The following is a 27,082-nucleotide window of genomic DNA, read 5'->3' on the forward strand; positions in this document are numbered from 1 at the left end:
TCTAATTTTCCAAATATCTGTCGAGGGGAAGAGCACATCATGTCTGCATTCAAAGCTATGCAGGAAAGCAATATTTGAGACTGAAGAACTGCATTCTCCCACGTCCCTGTGCTAAAAGAAAACCACTATGGCTTCACTTAATTTTCAGTTAAATCATAAATCATCCCATAGATCTCAAAGCAGAATGTGTTCAACATAGAAAAACTATCCAGGAACTTCTGTTGCCTGAAGAAAGCATGCAGTAATTCTTAATATTTTGGGGTTTTGTACTGCATGAAGAGACTGAAGGGTTTATGGTATCATGAGAACTATACTTTCAGCCACAAACAAACAGGCCATCAGCCAGCATCAGCCCTCAGCACAGACTCTGAGTAACAACATTTGAACAGAGAAAGACCAACAAAAAGTGTAAAAGTGCAAATCTGAAGGCTGTAACATGGAATATGAGACCTTCAGCCTACATGCTGTTGTAAGGAAATCATTGTAAGGATGGATGTTGTGGTAATGCAACACACACACTTCCTGGAAGAGTGAATAAACAGTAACACTCATCTTGAAGATAAAATAAATCTGAAAGTAAACTTGGGACAACAGGATGTCAAAGACAGAAGTTCAGAAGTAAGATGAAGGTAGAGATGAGGGGAGGTAGGGAAAGAACTGAGTAGCTGCAACTGCTCATAGCTCTTACTATTCTGCATTAAGGTTTGTTCCTGTCTAAACTGTTACTAAGCATTAATATTTTGAAGACAGATAAAGGCATAATGGATAATGTTTAGAAAACAAAGCAAAACCAGATTCCAGCAATGGCTTTCCATTTGAAGTACCACCATGTATTACTCCCCACTCTTTTGAAGCTGGCAACATACATAGTCAAATGCAAGAAAAAAAGTGAGCAGTTGGTCATAATATATATTGCATTATTTATCATATAAAAATCCATTATTTGCTATGAAATTCAAGGCTTCTTAACTTGGACTGCTAAGCTGTGGGAGCACTCCATTACAGCCAACTCCCACACTATTATTAGAAATGTGAATTGATGGCAGAATTTAAGACTGTGGTGTCTGAATGTCAGCATGGCCTAACACCCAGCTTTGAAAACTGGTTACCAAGGAGAAATGTTTGAATCTGAGACAAATTCTTACTCTTCTTGAATTCATGGGGAGTCAGAGGTGGGAACATGTGTTTGGCAGCATTCTATTTGTAGAACAGAATTTGCTGGGTATTGTTTTCTGCTGATAGAATATCCAGAAGAAATGAAAATCTGTCTTTCATAGGCTACCAATATCACCATGTGCTATGTGCAATGACACATACAAAAGAAGGACCACATTTTTACACAAATGATGTGAATTAAAAGTTTAAACTGTTCTGTGCAAGCTACTCTATGTGATTCTGTCAGCAAGATGCAGATCCAGAACTAAACTGAGATGAGATTCTCCCAATCAGGTTTAGTGGTTTCCAGTTTTAGAAATTCTTGCTTTTGAAGGAGGACACAGAATGAGAAAAGAGGTGTAACTCAGCAGCTTCTCTGCTCCCCTACCTAAATGGATAAATTCACACATCAAGCTTCCAGTTAATTAATCACATCTCTTTAGCAGGGGATAATCTGATCAAACCATGGAGATATCTGGTCATGTATATCCACACAAATATTTTTACAGAGGGATATTTGACAAAAATGACTTTTATTATTTAGATACCCTTTCAGTTAAAAACTGCAGGCAGAAATTAGAGCAGCAAGTCAGGCAGGCTGAACTGAATGGATGCCTTGTTCTTAAATGAATGAACTATCATTCTGCACACCAAATTTTCTCTCCTCAGAAATTTTCTCTCCTCACCAAATTTTCTCTCCTTCCTTACAGTATTCTATGTTTGCTAATTTAAGAAGAGAGCAGGTAGATGGGAACTAAAAAACCAAAATCCAAAATACAATCATGAGGAAACTTAAGGTACAGGCAGTGGTAAACCAAAGTATGAAAATTCACTGCAGAAAATATTTTTACAAAAAAAGCAGAAAAGCAGAGACAGAGGCAGACAAGTAGCAAAGACAATTCCCAAGTAAAATCCTGAAGGACCAAATGATAGGCACTGCAATTGACTGACAGCTCTTTGCTTTCCATGTTTTCCTGACTTGATTCTAAATGGGTGAAGATCAGAGATGCTGAAAACAATGAGTTTCTGTATTCAAATGTAAGGGACTATGGATACTGGCTACAAATGTATTCTTTACTAAATTTTGGAACTCCAGATTTAATATGATTCACACAAAACAGAGAAATTAAGTTCCTGTTGTTAAAAACTAAATACAGCAGTCAGATAGAACATACACTAAAGGGGATATTAAAGCTCAGTTCTTTATTTTCTCTTATTTTATTTTTTCTCCTATACTTAAATATGAAATTAAGGAAACTAGATCAGTTTCAGAATATTCTGTTACAGCACTGTAACAAGTAAAAACAGAATCTGGTAATACCAATGGAAAAAGGGAGAAAATATACTGAATTATACTTAGGAAAATAAAAAAAGTCACCAACTTTATATACAAGGAAGCAGCTAAAGAATGAGAACTTTGTTGTCACATTCATATTTTCTGAAAAATCCCTTTGCCCAGAATTTTTCTCCTGGGAAGCTGAGAAGCCTCAGAGAAAATGAAAACAATAATTATCTCATTTGCTTGTCCTCTGTTTAGCTCATGGGGAATGTGTTTGGAGATTGTTTCATTGGTTTCTGGTGTGAGAGCTTTCACTCATTGGCCAATCAGGGCCAAGCAGTGTTGGGACTCTGGAGAGAGTCATGAGTTTTCATTATTATCTTTTTAGCATTCTGTAAGTATCCTTTCTCTATTCTTTAGTATTCTTTAATATAGTATTCTTTAATACAATATAGCATCTTAAAATAATAAATTAGCCTTCTGAGAACATGGAGTCAGATTCATCATTCCTTCCTGCCATGGGGCTTCCTGCAAATACAACACATATTGCTCTTCTACATATGTCAGCAGCCCTTGTAAATTCTTACACTTCTACATAACCTAATCAAGGTTAGATTTGGACAGTGTATGCCACTATCAAAACAAACCAGTGGTATTTAACGGGTATTTTCTGCAGGAGTCAGTGCACAGCCATACCCTGAATATACACGGGATGTCTTTCCGGGTTGCGTGTATTACATCTGAGGCCAGGACAGAGCTCACACAAAAATCTTCATCTCTAGGGAGAAAAGAGAACAAGAGCATCACACACAAGCACACACAGATTATTGAGCAGAATCTAACTGGTATCACCACTGTTTCAATAGGCTGCAATCTCCTAACACCGCACAGAGGTCACAACTGCTTTGTTATGCTCTAACCATCCTTGGCCCAAACAGCTGCCAAGCCTCAGTTATGTCTCTACAGCATCTGGCACGTGTACCTCAGTCCACCTGAAGCTAAGCAGGGTGGCTTTGTGTAGTTTTGGTGTCCCAACCACACCTATTCTACAATTAGAAGCAAGAATATTGCTCTTCCAGCCCAGCAGACACATTAGAAATTAATAATTCATACCTCAATGTGTAGCAAGAGAGGGGCCTTTGGAAAAAAAGAAAAATCACATAAAAAGCTCTTGGCAACATAATTATAGCTTGTGGGTTTTCAAATAAGGGTTTTCAAAACAGCTAGATTTTATTCTCTATTACAGTAAAATAAACAGACATCAGAACAACTTTTGCATTTTAGAGTGCTCCACCCCAGAGGGCTTGTCTGCACTAGCCTTTTCAAACTGAATTTGACCAAGTTGATCACCATAATTGCCAATTTTAGTGCAAAGATGACACTAATGTCTGAAACTTGCCCCTGCTAGAATTCATAGCTGTGATGGTTAACATCTATTAAAAACATCTGAGAACCCTCAGATGGCAGCCTCAAAGGGGCAGCTACAACAAGCAGATAAAACATGGCACAGTTGGTATATGGTATCTGGCTGAGTTGCTTCAAGCAATGTACTGATGGGAATGCTGCTATTTGCAATACTTCCACGTTCCTGCTCCCACTGCCAGCATGTCAGAGAGCTGACACTGACAGCTCCCAGCACAGCACTACTGCTGTAACCCCACCATACTGCTGTCTGGAAAAAATATAAACCAAGGTGCTTGTGAATGCAAACTTTATATTCAACACAGCTACAAAGGTGCTGTAACATTAAAAGGTATTACACTTTCTTGATATTTCCAAAAATTGAAATAAAAGAAGTTCCTTGGTTACTCTGATCAACTTAAGTCTCAGATATTTGGTAGGCAGTGCTCACTGGTTCAGATGGTTCCCCTTGAAGTAATAACTCTTGTTAAAAGGCAGGGTCAGAGCCATTTGCAGTTGAAATTAGTTGATGCTTTTCTGCAGACTACTTCAATTTTTCTAACATGCCTGAATACTTATTGCCTATGGGATGATGTGTGACTCAATGTTGAGGTCAGAGTGCATGGGAAAAGCAATCTACCAATATACACTTGCTTTTTACAGGTGCAAATGGAATTCTAGGAAGAAGCATGCCAATGCTGTGAATGCTGGTGATTGCAGTGTGAGTGACTGTAAAGTAACTTAAGCAATTTCTTATTGAACCACCTTGGTCAGCCTAAACTCAGCTGCAGTTTAGGTACACAATACATGAATCTTCTTAGGACACAGCTCTCAAAATCTTCTAATTTCTTGTGTACTAGAAATAAACACTCCTGTTAATGAAAAAGTAGAGAGGATTTCTACTCTGCTCTAACAATACAAACCTGAGATCCAAGACTTGACTTGCCACAACTCCAGGCTGGGTGGATTTTCCTTCAGGCACATCATATAAGAACAGTTTACAGTCACAGACAACTGCATAAGCCCTCTGCCACCCTTTCTTAACTCCTGTAGGCTTTGGGACCTGCAGGGAAATAACTGATTGCTTATTACAGGCACATGCAGAAGACACAGAAAGCAGGACATTTAGAAAAGCTCATACTTAGAACAATGGAATTAGAGCACTTTTCTACTTGTACTTCAAAACAGGATAAAAAATAAAAATCAAGCAATCATTTTTCCTCTTTTAAGTTCAACCATTCCTTGTTACAGCTCAAAAAAAAAAAAATGAAGACTTGTATAAAGATATTAGGTTTGGATATTCCACCAATCCCAAAATGGTAGGACAGTCTAACTTTTGTATTATGCTTACATCAAAAATGACAAAAACTCTTTCTTAAACCATTCTTTTTTTCCCCCTGCTGCTTATGAACATTGTAGCTACTAATCTACTGACCTTCAGCTCTTGTAGTAAAACCAAGTGTTTCTCCCACATCTAAAGCAATGAAGGTTAAATAAGTTACATAGATGGCACACAAAGCCTTAAGGCACTATTTAGGAGATGTGTTTAAACATACTTAGAGGTTCCAAGCTGTAGAGCTGTAAGTGAAGTTAAGGATTCTTCTCTTGTCCAAGAAAAGACTGTTACCTTGACATAACCTTTGTAGGCTGTTCCTATTCCTCTTTGCACATCTACTCCAAGAGGCCTTTTGGCTTGTTCAGGGGGTATAGGGCAGACCTGAGGTGCACTGTCCTTGCAGGAAACATGGCATGCAAATGAACACACTAAGTACAAAAGAGAAAATTCACAGTGAAATGTGTGTATGAGTCAATCATTACAGGTGATTAACATAGTCTACACTCAGCAAATTAATTAATCACACTGAAACTGGCAGTCAAATAGTGAAATAGCTCACTAGGCTGAAGAAGTGAACACACCTAGGTATTGTATGAGACTCTCCTAAGTGCTTTTATTTCCTCTTTTTAGCCTATTATGTTCATAAAGGGCAGGAACTGAGTCCACATTTAAAGGAAAATTTAAGGAGTTGGGCAGCCTTGCTGGTGTTAAGCACCAACTAATCCAGTCACAAAAGAGAAACAGTGTTAATAAAGAAGGAATAAAAATTAGGGTAGTGCTAATAGGTGTTTAATTTGATCCACATATGCAAGAACACTGCAAAAACAAAGTAAAACTAAACTGATCAAAAAATAGAAAGAGTTAAAATATTAAACACAAGACAGACATAAATAAAGCATAAATAAAGTAGAAACCAGGGACAAGGACTGAAATACTGCATGATGAAAGAGTCATATATACCTATTGCCAGAGTTCCAGTAAATTCAAATAAGGAGCAAACTAGCACTGAATGCTTTCTTACCATTTGCACCACTTTGTGCTGCACCAGCAAGGGACAGAGGTCTCTAGGTCTCGTCTACAGAGCACTTCACACAGAAGCAGTACACAGAAAAACCTCCTAATACATGCCATTTCACATGAGACAGACTACAAGAACTGTGGAATGAGTTCATGTGTTGTATCATCTGACCCACAGCTTAGGGGTGAGATCCTTCCACTGAGATTTTACTTTGTTTGTCCCAGCTACCCTGTTTCTACCAGGAAGCTTGGGAAGGCAGGAAGAGAGGGGCACAACACTGAGCTGTCCTGTGTGTTTCCTCCTAACCATATTCTCAGAAGTGAGAATCTGGCAGATATCCTAGGTACATCTTGTTCTGTAATTCTGAAGTTTCAAAGGATTCCAAAAAACTGGAAACAGTCTGCTTCTGCTACAGCCACAGACAGGGCAACAAAACTCCTCATGATGCCTGAGGGAGGAGACAGCAGAGGGGGCAGCTCAGATCAGGTTGCTTGGCTTGTTTTTTGAGCTACTGTCTAATCCCAGGAGGGCAGGGGTTACCAAAGTCACACCCACAAAGAACTGTAGGTGCTCCTCAAAATCAGGTAATAAATTCAGCTCTTTGAGGAGGCATCATGATTATTTGGGACTGTGGATATTGAGGTACACCAGTTACAGAACAGGGAAAATCCACAGGATAGAGTCAGTTCCAGTCTTCTGTAAGTGTAGCTGTATTTTACCACAGTCTCCAGGATTAAAAAGAGAAGGAATTGGGAAATGCAAGTGATTGAGAGGGGAATGTTTGGCAAAATTTTGTTCTACTGGAATCATCTCTATTTTTATATCAATGTGATTTTAGTTTTTTTCTGTAGCAATCAAGAGCTGCTGTAGATTAGGCAAAATGGAGAACTAATGATGCAGAGCTTATCAAAATACACAAGACAAAAGAAGAGTGAAGCCCCTAGCTGCACTAAAAGAAAAAGACAGTTTCAAGCTTGCAAGAAGAGATGCAAAACAAGAGCTCAGAACTGTCAGCAACAGGAGACAAAAGGCAGCCCCAGGGCAAGTGCTGGCAGAGTGATAGGTTCTCCTGGGGAAGAACTGCCACCAGAAGATCTGCCAGGAAAAAAGCCCTGAAGGGCAGATGAGGCAATCTACATGTGATACTGAGGGTGTCAGTGGAGAGGCTGCCACAAGCAAGAACTAAGCTGGGCACAGAAATAAAGTTATTTATACTGTAGTATGTATACTATATGAATTTATGGCCTATTTAACTGAGCTCATGTGTCTAATTAATATACAGAAAGTATTTTCAAATGAAAATACCTCCATATACTTGAACATGGAATTCAGTAGTGATACATGCATCAGAGAAAGCATTTTAAATAAAACTAATGGACAGCAAGACAGGCTACAAGCCAAATAACAGAGCAAACAGTCCTCCCAACATATGGGGTTTATGACCAGAACAGCATAAAATAGACATAATCAGATTCATGTCACCAGATCATTCCTGGAGTTTTCTCTAGTACAACAAAAAAACCAGTCCTGTCTTCCCTACCCCCTGCCCTGCACTAATGGTAATAGAATTAATTAATATTATACAATATGCAAGGAAACCATACTTCATCATTCTACTAAAGAGACTTCAGGAATATGTTGTGATGCAACAGAAAGGAAAATCATCCAGTGGCAGCCACCCCTCTCTTTCATTCCCTCCCCAAAGAAATGGTTGTCTTAAAATACATTGGCTTTTTTGAGGGGTTTGCTGAAAATTTACAAAAAAATTCACCAACTCACCGTCACAGGCATAACCTTGTCGAACTAATCCCACCATGAGAGAGGTGCAATGACTACACTGAGTGGGGCTGGTGAATGACTTGATATTGAGCTGGTGAGCTTTAGGCTGAAAGATACATTCAGGATTATAAAACTCATTATTTTCTGGGCTCGAGTAATGCAAGCACCTCCCTCCACCACCCTCCAGTAGATCAGTGTGTACATTATGAAGCTGGGCTTCTGTTATGTAAGTGCATCTTGTGGCAGGTGCTGCAAGACAACAGTAACAGTTTTATTTCCAACTCCAAAAGACAGTCAGACCCAAAACTACAACCATGTTTTGTCATCCCCTCCAACAAAACAAAACCCACTGATGATGTGCACATGGAAGCATTTGATTAAAAACACAGACCTAACAAAAACACAAACATGACAAACCCAAACAGGACAAGAAAACACAGAGGGCTCATTTATAAATTATATTTTTTTCCTTTGTTCTTTAGAATAAGGTTAGCACAGTCCCCCTACCTTTGGTACAGCTAGAGAAATGGACTGAATGGTGGGGGAAGGAGCAGCAGGCATCCTCTGAAGCCGAATTGGTTCCTGAATCACAAGAAACTGTAATTGAGCAAAATAAGGCTGCAAGAATTTGTTTCAAAATTGGGGTGGCAAAGCTTATTGTTCTGATTTTTTTTCCTTTTTTGAAAATTATCAATAATTTAATAATTGTAAACATTGCCATTCTGATTTAAGAGAAACAGATTGTGTTTTAAAGCACTCACAGGAAAGCCTGCACACTAACAAACAAGCAGCAATACAGAAAACATGAAAATGAGGTACATCAACATACACAAAGCCAGTGAAAAGGTTTCATTTGCAACTGTCCTCAAAGCAGATGCAATTAACACTGAGACATTGCAAATATGCAGCATTCAATCCTGCTTCTTCATAATGAATGCTGCAGTATGTATTTATCATGAACAAGACAGAGAGACTTTCTGGTGAAATACTCCTCAGGGTAAAATAACGGGTCTCTTACTTCTTGTTGCTGCTCTGCAGTTACAACTGAAGTAGATGGTGAAACCTCTGACTTGGAACCCTGCATTTCCTGCTCACTAATAGAGCTGGTCTGCAAAAGGACAGCAAACATGTTAGATTAGACACCACATATCTGATGAAGTGTCCTTGTGTCAACAAAATGGAAACAAGACCCGGTGCTGATTTCTATATGAAGTACACATACATTTAACATCCACTCTGAAAAAGATCTTTCCTCAAAACAAACCCTCACACCTGATGGAAAAGCTGGAAGTACTGAAATGCAAAATCTCACTGTAGACAGCATAAATGCTCTAACAGCTGCATTCTCCCAGCAAGGCTGTGTCTAATCTCTGGCTTGCAGGTATGGAACGATGTTTGAGTAGCCTGGCAATCATCCCTAAAATAGCTGATTTCTCATGGTAGCTTACTACACTAGGATTTTTCTAGCATACAGAAGCCACCAAACCTGACACAAGAAAAAAATCTTGAAGTAGTAATACTCAATCTTTTAAAAAATTGTTTAAGAATTATTGGCCTCCATCATTAAAAGAATCATGTCTAATTAATTACAGTGCCTTATATTTCACTAACATTTAAAGCTAGCATCCATTACAAGCCATCTATTAATTTCACACTTAAATTAGCAACTACTAATTGCCAGCACAAGGGGGAAGTATGCTACAATTGCAGAGCTAAAGCAGCTGGGTGTGGAAGTAGGATTCTGTATTACTGTACTCTCAGGACATCATGAAAACTGTGATTAACAAACATGAGATTAGACTTCACATCAATGATGTAATTAGCACTAAAGGCAACAAGTAATGAATCACTCACTTCCCAGCCAGTTTAGACAGGAAGACATCTCCAGTTAGCTCACTCAATTTGTTCAGATACTTGTTATTTTTGTTTTGGTCCAAACTGATTGGAAGGGCTGGGCCATTTAAGATCAAATTGCATGATTATGTAATATGAATAATTTCAAAATATTGTGTGATTTAGCTTTAGCTATATAGTCAAACTATAAAACAGTAAGCCTCAAAGAGGTTTAGTGGATTAAGTTACAGAGAAATTAAGGAAGCAAAATATCTAGTTTTAGAGGGCCATTCTTACTAAGACAGGTCACAACAAAATAAGGACACAAAACTACTAACAAAAACTTACTTCTTCCCAAAAGGCTAGCAGAGAAGATGTAGACGAAGAAGAAACAGAATCCTTTGTTGTAACAGATATGAGGGATAAAAACGATCGCTTATCACCCACAGGAAAACTTCAGATAGAATATTAGTTGACTAGCTAAATAAAATTTTATATGGCCAAATGAAACTCATTCAAACTAAGTTAACCCCAAAGCAGTGGATACAAAATATATTTATAAGTACATGTGAAAAAAAAAAAGTTAATGTAAGTTATTAAGCATGGTATCAGCAATTTTAATGTAATTCATCAGAAAATGCCACCTGCATTTCCACAGAGAATATGTACTTATTTCAGGATCCACAGAATGGAACCTTATTTAGTTATGGGCTTGATATTTTACATGTTATTGTTTTACATCTATCTGGTACTTTTAAAAACAATGTTTTAAAATATCAAGGTCAGTAGGTAAAGCTAGTATTGAGAAAGTAGCATGCATCATGCTTCTCTCCCCTCCCTGCCACCCATAGAGCACATCTTCCTGCTCCAACAGAAAGGCAGCATAGACATTTTGTGACTGGGAACAGCAAATACACAAACTGTATGAAAATATCACAGCATGTCCATAAGCTTTTTTGTTTTTAGCAACAGTGACAATAAACAAGAAAAAGAAAAATCAGAAAGAGAAAGGAGACATCTCAGATAGAAAATCTAACCAGGCAGATGAGGTTTTAACCTGAGCCCCTTTAACTCCACTTCACCAACAGATTGTTTCAGTTCAAGCCCTTGGTTTTATCCTAAACTGTCTATGCTTTGCAAAACAAAATTAAAAAAAAAAACCCAGAAAAATCTTCAAGGATCAAGAGTTCATGAAGTAAGGAAATGTGATTCAATGTTGCATTTAACAGCTGCTTCCTCAGGGAATGCACAAATCATTTAAAGTGAAACGCCTACTTGGAGCTGTGATTTGAATGATTTAAATTCTAAGGATCACAGGGTGTGTCATGATAAAATTATTATACCAACATCTGTGGGTCCTCTGATTCTCTTCCCAGTTCCTTCTCCTCTAACCACTCCATTAAGATCTGGAGCCAACAATTTTACAAATCTGTTTAAGCACTCCTTGAACTGTGTGAAAACTTTCCCTTGTAATAATCAGCATCTTCCAACTGCAAAGCATTTAATTCCTTATTTGTAACAGGGTGTGCCAGCACCTCCAAAAAAACGCTGAATATATTTCATTTAGCAAATGTTTGAGATTACCCTAAACAAAGAAGCTAGAATAGGAAATAATTAAAGTGAACTTCTGAGAATATTTCCCAGAGGTGCCAGCTTCTCTGCAAAATGCCAAGCAAACTGACAACTGCTGGGCATCCAATTCTGTGCCACACTGATTTGGCTAATATGCAAGATACCAATCTGCCACACAGTGCCTAGGAGACATTTTTACATATTAAAAATATCATTCTGTTATCTCATTTTGTAGTTATTTTATGTAATAACTCACTCTGAAAGTCAAATCACGTGCAAGAGGAGAGGTGTTGAAATAGTCAAAAATGGAATCTTGAAAGTCTGGAAGTTTGAGACCTAAAACCAAAAGCAGAACAGGCTTAGCTAAAAGGCAACATCACAGGTTGTGTTAGAACTCTGTTAGAACACAGGAAATTTAATTACCTGAATCTGTTCTGTACTTTTCTTCCATTTTTTTCTTCAAACCTTCCACCTCTTCCAACAGTTCTCTATTTTTTGCTTCTGATTCCTTTAATTTACTAAAGTAAAAAAATATGATCAAAATGTAATCTGAAATGTCTCAAAGGCAGGAATACCAGTACACAAGATTGTTAATTTCTGGTCCTACATCTCAGACTTTCAGAAAAAGCCTTTTTGTTTGTTTGTTATTTTTGGGGGGTTATGTTGGGGTTTTTTGAGGGCCATTGGGGTTTTTTTAAGTGATTTTTTTTTAAGGATGAATTATTTTACTTTTCCCCTGAACAGACACCTCATTACTTGACTAGATATCTAAAACTGTACTTAAGAATTTAGCTATCACTGCAAGTATCTGCCTAACAAAATTATTCTAAGAGCACGTTGACTTTTAATTCCCAAGAACATGTCTAACTCTCAAGTTAGTTGAAGAAATGGTAGTGAATTTGCTTTGAATTTGCTCTTACACCTTTTTTTTTCTTCTCAGATGTCCAAGACTTGTAACTTACTATAGCAGTGAAGTGTTTACTTGAAGGAATTTTCAGAGTTGTCATTTGACTATGTAAGAAATGCCTAATCTGCAGAATGGGATCCTTCTGACAGAGTCCAATATCCACGCACAAGGAGCCATTTTAAGGAAGTTGCTGCTATTCTAATCAGCAGTTTAGATCAGCACATTAATCCCCAAACACAACCAAAACTCTCATTACCTTTCAAAAGATACGTTTGCATCTTTCACTTTCCGTAGCTCTTCTTGAACCAGTTGTTTGGCACGAATTTCTGCATCAAGGGCTGACTGCAGTTCCAGCCTTGCCGACATGTCCAACTTCTGACTGCGGCGCACTTTCCACAGGGGATCCTGTTGCAGTAAGTCACTGAGTATTACTACAGCTGGCTAAGGGTATTTCTGTTCTTCCCAAAGACATAAGTTAGCTTTCACACTGGTTCAGAGAATGCTTTTTAATCAGCTATGGATACCTGCTGCATGAAAATTAGTCAGTAGTCAGTGTTCATGACACAAAAATGAAGTAATAAGCGATTTTATTATTGGTTACACCATTAACACAATATGGTGGAAACCAAAATGCTGGATGGCTGAGCATGGAAGTCAAACAGAATCCACTGGAAATGATTAGTTTTCACTCTCCAATCTAGAACTGAGTGTAAAACTTGCACAGTGATATAACAATGATTTTCAAAGATGAGATAAATGTCAACATTTAATGTAAAACATACTAACATAAAACATACTAAGAGTAGCAAAACTATGAGAAGAAAAAATGGAAGAAAGAATCTTGGCTCTTAAGATGCCCAAGATACATGGAACATTTCCCTAAGCAAGTCTTATGCTTGCTAAGTAGCATATACTATATATGCTACTATACATCTAACATATGTTACATACATACAACATATGCTATACTCCAGCACACACCATGCAATTCTTCCCTGCTACCCCAAAAGCCAATATTCTGAGCTTTTCTAGACATTTTTCAGTGTGGACTACGTTTCTGAAATTCCCTAATGAATACCTCTCTAGTCATAGATGAACCTGTAAATAATAGCCATGAAAATTGAGAAGCACTTTTTATGGTGAGAAGTAACTGCCTTAGTTATAATATAAAGAACAGACAGTGTTCTTTATTCAGGCAGAAGCTAAGATAAAAATGCAACCTGCATTTGATCCAATCTTTCTTCCTGTTAAACCTCGCTATATTATAATATAGTCTCCTGATGATGCAAACAAATGTCAGCTCACAGAAATAAAACTTTCTCTTATTCTCTCATATTCATAGGTTTGGAAGGGATGAGTAATTTTTCATGAGCATAAACCAGCAGCAGATGGATTCTGGATGGCAGACTGGTGATTGGCATTAGTGGGGATGTGGGCTCCCATGCCAAGCTGCAAATGGCTCTTCCTTTCCTTATGCAAGTGATTTTTCTCTTTGAAACCATACTCCTTTATGAGAGCTCTTCTATTAAATTTTGGGGAATTCATGTTACTACTGTATGGGAAAATTATGGCACAAATGTCTCATTGTTCTGCATGTAAATAAAGCCATATTCTCTCTGTGTCCCTAGTTTCTATTGGCATAAGCCAGATAATATTTTTTCACAGAAGAAAACTTACTTTGTTGTCTTGCTGTAACAGCAATTATTCAATTGTGCATAACATGGTATATTTCTGTATTCCCTTTAATGGTTTAAGTTATTATTTCTTTTCTTCTCTGTAGTGTATAATATCTGTGATGGCAGTAACTAGAATGAAACAACTGCCCCCTGTAATGATCAAATTCTGATCAGATTACCTACTTGGCTTTGCAAGCAGTACCTAAAAAACTATAAAGCAGAGCAGAGGATTAATTATCTTTAGGCACAACAATGCAGCTTCTCAGACATGCCCAGAACATCCTGAATGTTTCTTCTTTCCTTACCAGTGTTCGTGACCCCAGACTGGAACTTCTCAGCGATTCCAGTTCTTCTGTCATCTTTGAAGCTAATGCTTGGAGATAGCCACGAGCATCCTTCTCATCACTCACCCTGTTGTGCAATTACAAAAACCCATAAATTAGCAGTTTCATGGCTCACAGCACCAAATACTGTACCGCCAAATTATCAGAGTGTCTGCACTGGGTTTAGGGACATAACAGGAACAAACAGAGCAGGGAAAACTCTCCCAGCAACACAAAACTGAATGCATCCCAGATTGCCTGCCTTAAATTTTTCTTTTATCTGATTTTCTTGATTGTGGCAGTTGCTACGGAAACTGAAACCTCCCTTTTTCCATTAGGAAGAGTTCTGCAGAGATTTGCTGTTATTTGAAAATTATCTGCATATTACTTTCTCAATTTTTGTAAGGGCTACCTTCCAGTCCTTTTTGTTTTGCAAGCTGAAATTCTTGCACACAGCTTGCTAGAACAGTGAATTATATAGATGAGAAGAGTGGAAGTACTAAGTGCTCTAGTACAGCTAGTGAGGTTCTATATGCTAATGCTGACCTTTAAAATCCTGGCCACTTCCTGAATGAATTTATCAAAATATTCCAAATTGGACGATTTAACAATCACTTTAGAGACTGAAGAAAGTTGACACCCTGACTCTACTTGTTTCAGTGGCATCTGGCAATTTTAACAAAATCAGCACTCAAAAGTACCATGCTTTTGCTGGTCTCAGACACAAAAAAGGCCTAGCTATATGTTAAAAAAAAAAACAAAAAAAAACAAAAAAACAAAAACAAAACCAAGCAGTATTTCAGAAGCTGAAAGTGGCCATATCTGGATCTCTAACCAGCACATACCATTGAATGATTTCTGCAATCTGAGCTTCCCAGTGAGCAACAGACTCCTTCTTTGCTGCTAGATCTTGGAGCTCATCTTCCAGCTGTCTGTTCTGTGCTGTTAGCTTGTCCACGAAGGAGCAGAGCTGAAACAAGAAGTTAGTTTCACTTGTGACTTAGGTCAGTTTCAGACTTTTTATATATGTGTATGCTTACACACCTTTAGAACCTGAACAAACAAGACCATCCTGGGCTATCTGGATGGGCATCCTTTTTGTGAAACTATTAGTTCACATAAAATAATTTAAAATAAGGGAAACCAAAAAATCAAGTGTAGAGGTTGGAGAGAAATAAGGTTTAACTGTAAACCACCAGGAAGGCAGGCAGTGTGTGTCAATGATTTCCTCTCTTTGTAGTCTTCATCAAGAGTCAACAAGGGTGGTGTCCTCTTAATTATGGGAATCAATCCCCCAAAGAGCAGAGTAGCAAGATAATAAAGTATCTATGCAGCCAAATCTCTAATATTTATATGGCAAAAATGAAGTTTTTAAAATTGAGAGAGTGCCTGAATACTCACAGATCCTGTTCTGATCAGTGAATAGACTATTTCAACATCAGAGACTAATGAAGTAAGAATTATATGTTTCCTGAAATAATTACCCTCTCATTTTCTGTTGTTAATTTTTTGTTATCTTCCAAGAGCATAGATCTTTCACGTTCGTATTTCTCCTTCATTGTTCCTACTGCTTCCTCCATTTCACTGTGCCTTAAGAGAAGGGCAAGAAATAGAAACACATTGTCACATTGCTGAACCTATAGACTAGGATTTTCAAAAAGGAATAAACAGAGTTAGGGTGAAATACCAGCCTGCACAGGCACCCATGCAACAAAAAGAAATCCACAGTGAGGGGAGCATGCCCAAAAGCTTACCTCTCTCGCTTTGTTTTCTCTAATTTATCCTTTAATATCATGATCTCTTTCTGGAGCGCAAGCTGATGGCTCTCTGAATCATGTACTTCCTTTTTCACATTTTTCACTTCCAAAACATGTGACGCTTCTCGTCGGACCAACTCCTCTTCATAAAACAAGATTTTCTTTTCCAGCTCAGACTTAACTTTGGAAAGCTCCTGCTGATGTTCCAGTGTGGCACCAGCTGCCCGGCCTCCCTGCTTCAACTGCAAAACAAGAGGAGAAGCCATGAGGGAGAAGCTATGATCTTTTTATTTTGAGTATATTCTTAAAAGTCAGAATTGGCCAGTTGGTGGCCCTTTGGAAAAATTTTTATTTGGGCACGGAGTGATTTAAAAGGTGCCTGTCCCCAAGCATCGTAGATGACTGCTCTGCTTACATGACCCAAATAAGGGGTTGAAATGGCTTGCAGAGGTAACAAATTTGGATCACATTGGTTTACTAGCTGCTTAGAAATTATATAAACTGAGCATTTTCAAGACATTAGTACCCAGCAAGTAAAGGTTTTCAAGCAAAAAAGGCAAATAAATCTGGATGGGTTAGGTCAGATTTCCAGTAGTGCTGCAGTTTTTAAGTCTCCCATTGGTATCAACAGTTCAGTAAGCCAAACTATTGCAGCTTCTAGACCATGAATAAATATTTGTCAAAAACCATGTAACCTTTAGAGCTTCCAGTTCATTTTCCAGTTGTTTGGAGAAAACCTCGCTGTGCTCACGGAGCTTGCGTTCTTTTGATGCTTCTGCTACGACTTCTTCAAGTTGGGCTTCCAGCTGTGAAGAGTCATTTTAGGTCATTTCAGCACAAGATAACACTATCTGGATCATTCATTTCCTTTCCTCCATACGGCCTAGCAGCAAGTTTTACTTATTTCTATTTTAAGTTATACCACTATAACAACCATCTCAGAATGTCATGATAATTGTTTTGCCTTCAGTGATTCAGGCATCCATCTGTCACATGCAGAGAACTATTATTTTATGACTCTTTGTACTGATGTGAACTACATCAAGCCCATTCAGGGATAACTGCACAGCTTCTATTACAGAAAAGAGAAGGAAATGGCACTAGGAAGACTCTGCAGCTGAGAAAGAGAAAAGTCTCCCACATTTACAGGTCAGCTCAATGGCTCAGTATCTAAGTAAGGCAGCTTAAAAATATCAACCTTTAAACCAAGTTACTGCAAAACACTTTAAATATGAACACTGAATATTTTTACTTTGCAATTATGGAACAAAATAAGCGTGATCATTCATTTATTGACTTCGGAAAGCTTACCAGAAAGACAATTTAGATTTAGTGGCAACTAAGGCAACTGCTGGAATTCAAGCAATAACAGTACAGTTTCATACCCTGACAGGAAAAGTAAGATTTGTTTTTCTATGTTCAAATTGAACTAGCAAAGCTGTTTTTAAAAGGATTGTACTTAGAACTGTGGGACAAGATTGATACAACTGTTATGAAAGCGAGAACAGAGGAATTTTTAAGAACAAAGACAGGAGATTTTTAAAGCTCTGCATGAAAGTATTTAACTGCATTAGCAACAACACTTGAATGCCTGCTGCACTCTGCTCTAGAGATGAGATGCCACACCAATTCATCAATTCCTAGTTGACTATCATATCTTGTTCGTGGAGAAAAGCCTTAGAAACTTCATTATCCACTACATTTTCATAGACTACCCTTCAATTTGCCACAAGTTTTCTAGCTTATAGAGCTATTGAATTTCTCTTCTCTTTCACCCAGAGCATGCAGAAAACATCATGATTTTTCAGGGATTAAAACACTCCAGATTAACCACATAAATTTTTTCTTATGTTCTCTTCTGGCTATTCACTTCATCTCATGGAAAACTATAAACTGCCTAGAATACTAATTGGAAAGTAGCTTGCTTAAAGATATTACTCTTACAATGACACAACTACAGAGGAAGGAAAATAATGTATTTAGTTTTGTATCACTATTCCTCATTTCAGCTGAAGAGAAACATTGTGTTAAGTGAAGTCAGAATACTCCAACCTCAGAGCATATGAAGACATTCACTGAGCTTTACAGGTTTCAAGCTGACTATGAGTCAAGACTCTACAAGAATCCAAACACCAGAACTAATAAACTGGGCATACAGCAAGAATACTTTCCTCAATACTCAAATCAGTCTGAGTGCAAATAAAAACCCCACGAAACCCCCAGAAGACACTCCCAATTTATCCATACAATCACACAGGAGGTACAGGGTAAGCAGCAGCTGAAACACATGAGTGCTAGCTATTTTATTACTATTTTATCAAGCTACCTCTTTTCTCATCTTCTCAGACTTTCGGACGTCCTGGCGCAGAGCGTCGATTCTCTGCATGCTCACTTCCAGCTCCTCCTCTTTGTCGCGGAGCTGCCGGGACAGCTTCTGCTTCTGGGAGCGCAGGTCCCCCATCCTCTCACTGAGCTCAGAGAACTCCTGCACAGCCAGCTTCCTTTGCTGGTGGGCATCCCTCAGCTCTTTGGACTGCATCTTTAGTCTCTCTGAGGCTTCTACAAGTTGCTGGTTTCAAAAAAAAAAAAAAAGAAAAAAAAAAGAAATTTGAACTCCATATAATTCTTTCCAAGAAGAAAAGAAACTAGACCTACATAAGCTTGTTTTGACCACCTCATAAAACTACTAAAGATTTCTAATTCTTAATTTACACAATTGTTTAGCTAGGCAACTGCAGTGACATACAAAGGCAGCCATTACTCTGCTTCTAGTGTGGCAGCTCCAAAGCTACCTTTGGTATCCCACAAGTCTTTTTTATAAATGTGAATACACAAAGTCACCTCACTTCCAAATAATTTGATTTTACATTACCGCCATGTACCTGCACATTTGTAACCTTGTTTAAAGGAATGCTTCAGAAGACAGGAGATTCAGGAGCAACATCAAATACATTGTACCAGCACTGAGGGGCTGCAGCAAATGTGAGATTTTTCAGAAAACTGAGGAAGATTCCTTAACACAAATTGTGAAACCCTTAATACCTTAATTGAAAGTATAAAAACTATTTTCTTTACGGAAAGTAGTTCACAAAAATTAACAGGATTAAAATACAAATGGAATGTTTGACATAAAATTATTCGAGAGTCGAAGGAAAAAAATAAGAGCAGAATGACACAACAAAATAAATGTATACTGTACAAGGGAATTCTAAAAATTTCTGCCATTAGTAGGAGCATTGCAGGAAGATTAAATTCCCAAAATGCATGTGCTCAGACTAAAAGATCCACCTTCTCTGCTACTTATACACTGGCAAATAATCCCTACTGGTGATTAACAGACAGAAGAAAGACTGTTAAATTCTAGTGCAGAAACAGCCCAGTAATTCTGGCCCATGCATTACTTTTGGATCCATATGAATGCTCAGGAACAATATGGCTGGTAGACTTTTGCAAAACTAGTTATTCCAATATAGGTAGCTTCTTTTACTACTATTGAGAGTGGTAGGTAGCATATACAAATCCCTATTTACTTTACTACAAAATATGTTGCTGACTTAAATCTGAAACACTGCTAAATTTAAGGAAGCGAACAAAGGGATAATTTACACAGCAGAAAATAAACTCAATGATTACATAAAAGTCATCATTAACCTTGAGCAATAATTAACCTTTTGGTATAAAGAAAGAGTAAATGGGCTCTTTCAATGAGCTCTGCTAACTTCCGTGCAAAGATTCTTTTCCCCTAAATAGACAGGTGTACCCCAAATGTCACCAGCAGGCCCTGGTGTCATGTGAACTGACCTATGGTCAAAAACCCCTAATTCTGCCAGGGACACCAGCCAGGTGTCTGCTGGGGCTGTTTCCTCCCTCATCATCCCCTGAAAGATGAGGGAATAGAGGAGAATAATACTTGAGCTCCTGATCCCTCAACAAGTCATCCCAAGGCTCTGAAGTCTCTCTTGATTGCCTCAGACTTCTACTGAAACAGTTAAGAATAATTAAACAGCTTAATTAAAACCTTAATTTTAATTAAGCTTAAATTCTTAGGTGTTTGTTCTTAAAGGTGTTTGTTCTAAAAGGTGTTTGTTCTCTTAGGTGTAAATTCTTAAAGCTTAATTCTTTAGGTGTTTGTTTAATCTAGCAGAACACATTTGAAACAGTAAGCCCATCAACTTCCAAAAAATAAGAGTGTGATACTTTGGAAAGCTACTGTACTGCTGAACAGGTTCCCTAACATCTCTGCATCGTTTTAAAAAGCAGCATTTAAAACACTAAAACTGCAATCACAGAGTAACTGTTTTAGAACTACTTTACATAACCATTTTAAAACGTACCTTATGAAGGTCCTCCTTTTCTTGCCTCAGTACTCTGCACTGCTTTTCTAGTCCTTTCAACTTGTGTATGGAGTCTTCATGCTCTTGTCGAAAAGCCACTGCATCTGCAAGCTGTGCTTCCAGTTTACTTATATCTGTAGATAAATACATATTAGAGGCAACTGGTCCCAAATGAACAGCAATAACACAAGCCAATTACTCATGCAAATTGGCATCACTTTGCTTGGAAAATCAACTTCTTTCCTATCCCCACCATTTTAGACCATTTAAAATAACTTTGGGATATTGATACCTCAAAATAATTTTATTTTTCTCAGCCCCAAAGATTGTGATCTCTAAAGGAAAAAGCCTCAGCACAAGGCTTTGTTTTGTTTTTGAGGAATGCAACTTCTAGCCCTAGAAAACCGTAAAATAAACTTGAAATGTTTCAATTCCAGTTCTCATAATGTGTTTCCTAAACAGTTTTCCTTACGCAACAAAAAGGCAACAGTCATTACTGCATCCAGCAAGACAAGCAAAGACTATTTATTTTCTAGATAAGAACTAATGAATAGTTTGGGAAAGAAATACCATTCTGCACAAGGTAACCTGGAGACCTGACTGATCATACTCCTGGCAGCTTGTTCTCACATTAATTTCAATGACAAAGAAACAAATTTCATTTGAAATTATTGGTTTTAAGTGCAAAACATCCAACACAGCCACCTTTATATACTCCTGCTCAGTCTTACCAATTCTAAGAAAACGAGCTGCCATTCTCTATTTGGTTTTAATTACCACTTCTACTAAAGAAATATGTAAGAAATTTCACAGGGAATAACTGTGTCACTCAAGTTCCACTGGTATCTATGGCAGAACAGGAAAATGGACCTAAGTATTCAGGATCCCAAGCACTGCTTAATGCTTGAAGTATTATTCCTTTCCTCACTTCAGAACAAACTTCCTCCCACCCTATATGAACCAATGTCATTATTCTTTTTAAATAAGAACATATTGTTAGTATTTATATTTAACAGGACATCACTGAAGAACTAGATAAACCTGAACCCTTTGCAAAAGCAGAGCATTAATCTAACTATTGTGACTCAAACCTAATTTCAGAACACACAAAAATAGCTTTTTTTGGGAAGATAATCTGTGTAGAAGAACAGAGCTGATTTTTGCAGTGCATACACCTACAAAAAGGGTATATTGTCAAATGAAATCAGGAAAGGATATTCTAAAAAAAATCAGCATCAGCAACTTAGCATCTGAACTCACAATATACAGGCCTCTATAAAACTCAGCCAAGTCATTAGGATTCAAAACTACCATTTTGTTTATCACTGATTCCTACTTAAAAATTAGGTGCTAACAGGAGGTCTGCATGGATAAACTAATAGCATTGTCAAGCAACAGAATTTCAGTGATATGGGTGAGTCAGTCTTCCCTCAGGACAGATGCCAGTATTTGTTTTTCTGCAATGCTCAGTGCTTCCTAATTAATGCATCACCAAACACAGAAACACAAAGGGAGCAGAAGCTCAGAAATATTTAAATGTGAACTACTATTACACATCCCCCATCTACTCCTTTATGTTACTAAAGAGCAACCAGACTTCTGTCTCCTGTCTCTTGCACCTGCCTCCAAGTAAAACCTCTCCAACACAATACTCTCCCCAAATGGAGGAGTAAGAGAAGAGGATCTCCTGAAATTTTTAGGGAAATGGATATCACACAAAATATTTAATTAAATCCATCCACACAATTCATCACACTCTGAACTTCCCATGCTAGTATATGTGTTATCAAGCCAAGCAAGTGGAAGAACTAGTTAAGCACTCATCTGGAAAAAACTGAAATGCCTCTTATTATTGAACAAGGCTTTAAAACACCCTTTGTTTTTTAAACAGCTGAAGAGCATTAATTCTACTTATTGCAAAATAAATTGCATTACTGTAATTACCATGCCAGAGGCTTACCTGTTAATTTGTTCTTCAACCGTTCAATTTCTTCATTTAATTTTTTAATCTCCTTATCACGGCTTGTATTGGCTGTAACACACACTGGACCTTGGAGGTTCTGCACTGTCTCTGCAGATTCTTAAAATCCAAAAAGAAAGGAAAAGATTTTCAATAGAATATATTCCAATGAGCAGAACTAAGAATCCAAACAAAAATTAACACTAACCTTGCAGTTTTCTGTTCAAATCCTGCTTTTCTTGCTCTAATTTCCGTATTTTCTTTTCATAGCCTTCTATTTGTGAAGTGTTCTTTAAGTCTCGCTGTACATCCGTGTCTTTGGTTACAGTGTCAGACTGCAGCACACTCTTTAAAGTGCCTCTATCAGATAAAGAGCTGAAAAGAAATACATAAGTTAGGACATTTTAATAAATACTCACAGCAGTCTATAGCTGGGACATGCTGGGATTCCACCAAATATGCACCTTAAATTTACAAGTACAATTAGTGCAGTAATTGTTACTGTAGAGATAATTCTCAGGGTAAAGTTATTACTCCCAAGCTACTGTGCATGCTGCTGTAGAATTAAAATACCTGCATGCAGAACTTCAAAGATGCAGGTATACCTTGACTTCACAAACTGCCTAAATGACTGAAAATGTTAACTCTCCCATGCCAAAGGTTACAGGTTCCTTGCAGAAATGGAAGCAGGTAAGTGTACCTGCACTGAGACAGCTGAGGGACAACCCCAAATGTTTAGTTTAAAGCATGGCAAAGATTTAAGTTAATGTTTCACATGATCTCACTGTGAAAAGAATGACATACATGTTTTGGGTTCCTGGGGTAACAAATCCCAGCAAAGAGAAATAAGGGAATAACAAACAGGTCAGAATACCCTAAGATCAGAGACAAGCATATGTTTGAGAGATCTCTGAAGTCAGATAGAGGCCATTTCAAAGATATGCAAAGTGAGCCACTTTGTCCATGCTCAGAACCCTCTGTGTTAACTTGGTCTACCAGCAGGACAGTAGAGCAATGAGATAATCCTGAACAGTTCCTGGCAGATGTCCAATGTGGACAAGACTTGCTCTCAGCCTCTCAATGAAGGAACTGCAGTTGACACATCTAATCCCTTAACTTTCTTTCATTTCAAATATATAAAATATTAAATACAAAAGCACCTAATCTTGGCAAACAGGATCAAAATATGTTCAGACATTTGAAAAAAAAACAAACAAGGAATAAATGTTGGGCCACATGTATACCTGTGTACATCACCCTTTCTATATATTTATAAAAATGAAAATTCCCAGGAATCAGCTGCCTTTGGGAAACAAGTTTATTTATAAAACATATCCTCTGCTTACCTGTCCGTTGTGTATGTAAAGCCAACGAATGGCAAATGCAGCCCAGAAAAGCCTGTATGAGAACTTGGTGGCACCACTTCCTGCATGAAAACAATGTGCATGAAAACCCAAGAGAGAACACATACAGAGTGAAAGGCATTTCATTGAGCCTCAACAGCTAAAAGAGAGACAGCTAATGGAAAGATTTTTCTTAATACACCAACTGACAATTGGCAGTCATGCTCCACTGCCTCTGGACAAGCTTTATTTCAGATTAGGTCGCCTAATAGAACAACTTGAATTTCGGAGCCTCCTCAACTGGCACTTGAAAGGGCAGCATTTCAACAAGTTCAAAGCACAATGCAGCCAGTAAAAGGAAACCCAAAATTTCAAGTTCCTAATTAAAAGTGACCTGGCACCAAAATGCATGCTGTTAGTCTTAGTGTTTTAGTTACTGTCAGACATGCAATCAAATAACGTGCCAAAAGCTCCCGATTTCTTGAAATACAAACCGGTGAAAAAATTACCACAAAAGCTCTCTACTCCTCCTGAACCATTTGTAAACTACAAGAAACAGAAATGGAGGAGTGCAACACCAATGTTCCCTACTCCAAGAACCAGCTTCCTGCTTCTTAAATCAGTGGAGAAGTAGCAGGATAAGTCCTCTCACTTGGGCAGCTGTGCTTGCAAGCTACACAGAGAATATATGTGTATTTGTAAAGACAGATTTTTTTTTTCACCTTTGCAAAAGCATAAATCCAAATACTAGCTCCCTGCTAAGGTAAACTGAAAGGGCAACTAAGAGGCTTTTATCCCTACCTAAACATGTTTTAACTTTGACCATGTAACAGTAATACAGTCTGGCAAATGCTACCACTTAAAAAAGCAGCTTATGATTTCTGATAACACAAAATGCCAAGAGATGAAAAACTTGAATTTTTCACATTTGGAGTGACTTATTTTTCATCTCTCTCTTTATTTTGAAGTAAGTTCTCACTACTACCTTACAGTGCAGCAAGGATGCATACTTCCATTAGTAATATCTAAAAACAAAGACTTACTGGATTTCTTAGTACATCATCATCTACATCAAAGTTTGAGGTGTCAGAAGGACTGCTGACTTCTGGAATGTAAGGTGCTTCTAGGTTTCGGATGTTGTCCCAATTAAGTCCTTCAAAAAATGCATGAGATTTAAAATCCTCTATTCCATTTTGTCCCAGCCTACGCTCTCTGCTGCAGATAAGTCTCTGAATAAGATCTTTTGCTTCTTCAGATACATCTGTAACATGGGATGGAAACTGAAATCGTTCCTAGAAAACAAAACAAACAGAAAGTTTTAGAGAAGGAAATAATTCCAAAACTTACAATTGTAGTTTCAAAAAAACTATTGAACTACACCAATAAAATGAAATTAACAGTCAAATATTGTTCTAGTTACAGCGAGCAATGACAGAGTACAATTCAATACATTCAATGACAGACTTTTTGTCTTAGATTTGATTTCAAGTACAATAAATAACTTTTCAATTTCTTTTAAAAATGATCTGTTTGATCTGTGATTACAATAACTCTGTTAGGAAAAGCAAATTTTTTTTAAGACACACCAGGATTTTTACACACTGCAATATATTAAAGATCATACAATAAAGGGAGACTGGTATTCTTTGTCAGAGGTCCACTGATCTCCTGGAGATTAAATTAATTTCAACTTTTAAAACCCCATGATGTTAGTCAGTTCTTTATGTTGTCATATTTAAGAATGTATTTTTTAAATATATAGGTTAACTACCTGTATTTCTTACCAATATATAATTTGCATTTAGGAAATATTTATATTCATAAACAAGCATAATATCTAAAGATTGTAATTACCACTAACAACTGAAATTGCTCTAGACTGAAGAAATTGGAGTAGATTTTAATTTTGATTTGTGATGACTGCTTAGATTTTCCAACAAAAAATTCAGCATTTAGAGAAAAATTTCAATTTGTCAAAATTAAATTTCTGCAGTTCAGAGAAGCAAGATTCCTAAAACCTGAACCAGCAAACCTACACAACATCAATCTAAAACACTGTGAAAAAGCAAACAACTACCGTAATTTCAATATCCTTAAGTAATAAGTTTCTCAGTAAACCTAAACTCAGAACACAAGAGATTTAATGCAGTTCTTACTTCATGATTCATAATCTTCCCATAGGTTTCCACCAGTGACTCTGCATAGAAGGGTGTTTCACCATAGAGCATTTCATACATGCAGACACCCAGTGACCACCAGTCACACTCAGGCCCATATTTCCCCATTCCATCTTCCATTGCTTGCAGTATCTCAGGAGAGATGTAGTCAGGAGTACCCACTGCTACTGATGACTGTACCTTAAAAATAAGGCAAACATAATTTTCATAAGTTTCCAGTTTCTCTCAGCAACTGTTTTACTCAAACACTAATATTTCTGACAGAGACACCACAACATGGTTCTGGAGAAGGAAAAGATTCATAAATTCACAGCAACATAACAAAGGAAATAATAAGAAAGTAACAAAGACTGCAAAGATTAAGTTCCATTCTACTGCTACATAAAATCAGTTGATATGTTTTATTCTGAACAGAGCAGATACCCAAAATAATCACAGTGAAATAATACTGAGAAAGCAGAAAGACAAAATATATTTTTCCTTTGTGTTGGTTTATATTTTCAAACTGCAATTTGCTGCCCAGAACTTGAAATGAAAAATGAGTAAGTAGGGAGATCAGGTCCTACCCCTGAATTTTACAGTTTCATTTGAAGTTCATAGAACAAATTTTCTGGGTAAGTTTTATTATGTCAGAAATCAGTCAAATGTTTATTGCCTAATGTGCCACTGGATGTGCTACAGGAATAAGGTGGAGAAATTACTCAGTGCACAAGTAGTAGGGAAGCCCTGACCATCAGGGCAGACTAATCTCCAGGAATACGTTCTCAATTCTAATGGCTTTCACTTACATTTTTTATGGTAAAGCTTTGACAGACATTTTATGACTAAAGAACCTCAACAAGATGTGAGTTTGTGCCAAAACCAGTGAACGATGCCATACTTTGGCAGGACTGGCACCCCTGGAAGTGCCCTAAATGAGGCAAAACAAACAAAACCTGTCACAAGCAATTCAGCCTTTTGAGGTAAATCCAATCTGCTGCACAAGATGGCCAATTACCATCATGTTGCTGTTCAATTTGTCAAAGGCATACAAAACAAACTGCTTATTAATTGTAGAATCAAGACAATCATTTAGGTTGGAAAAGATCTTCAGGATCATTATACCCAGCTGTTAACTGAGCACTGCCAAGTCCACCTAAATTGTGTGGCCCAAGTACCACATCCACATCTTTTTGATATCTACAGGGATGGTGACTCACTCTACCCCCTTGGACTCAAATGGCCATTAGAAG

The 27,082-nt window shown here is 37.5% G+C and overlaps 1 protein-coding gene across 7 annotated transcripts in view; it reads right to left on the minus strand.

Annotated features, from left to right (window-relative positions):
- Positions 1-27,082, minus strand: part of CDC42BPB (CDC42 binding protein kinase beta) — a 90,975-nt gene that overhangs the window by 12,718 nt on the left and 51,175 nt on the right. For 4 of the 7 annotated variants that reach the window (XM_058027369.1, XM_058027368.1, XM_058027371.1 and 1 more), the window contains exons 7-27: positions 25,830-26,030; positions 24,717-24,965; positions 23,677-23,756; positions 22,539-22,705; positions 22,331-22,450; positions 20,371-20,504; positions 18,363-18,605; positions 16,732-16,842; positions 16,034-16,278; positions 15,764-15,869; positions 15,125-15,249; positions 14,262-14,367; positions 12,537-12,685; positions 11,797-11,891; positions 11,630-11,709; positions 10,150-10,200; positions 8,987-9,076; positions 7,969-8,074; positions 5,463-5,599; positions 4,759-4,898; positions 3,131-3,212 (exon numbers count right to left, since the gene is read on the minus strand). In XM_058027369.1, coding sequence (XP_057883352.1) covers positions 3,131-3,212; positions 4,759-4,898; positions 5,463-5,599; positions 7,969-8,074; positions 8,987-9,076; positions 10,150-10,200; positions 11,630-11,709; positions 11,797-11,891; positions 12,537-12,685; positions 14,262-14,367; positions 15,125-15,249; positions 15,764-15,869; positions 16,034-16,278; positions 16,732-16,842; positions 18,363-18,605; positions 20,371-20,504; positions 22,331-22,450; positions 22,539-22,705; positions 23,677-23,756; positions 24,717-24,965; positions 25,830-26,030 — 2,817 coding nt within the window. The remainder of the gene's footprint in view (positions 1-3,130; positions 3,213-4,758; positions 4,899-5,462; positions 5,600-7,968; positions 8,075-8,986; positions 9,077-10,149; positions 10,201-11,629; positions 11,710-11,796; positions 11,892-12,536; positions 12,686-14,261; positions 14,368-15,124; positions 15,250-15,763; positions 15,870-16,033; positions 16,279-16,731; positions 16,843-18,362; positions 18,606-20,370; positions 20,505-22,330; positions 22,451-22,538; positions 22,706-23,676; positions 23,757-24,716; positions 24,966-25,829; positions 26,031-27,082) is intronic. The other 3 variants (XM_058027372.1, XM_058027373.1, XM_058027374.1) reach the window with 1 other exon arrangement.

Source organism: Melospiza georgiana, chromosome 6 (genome assembly GCF_028018845.1).
Source record: "Melospiza georgiana isolate bMelGeo1 chromosome 6, bMelGeo1.pri, whole genome shotgun sequence".
Lineage (NCBI taxonomy): Eukaryota > Metazoa > Chordata > Aves > Passeriformes > Passerellidae > Melospiza > Melospiza georgiana.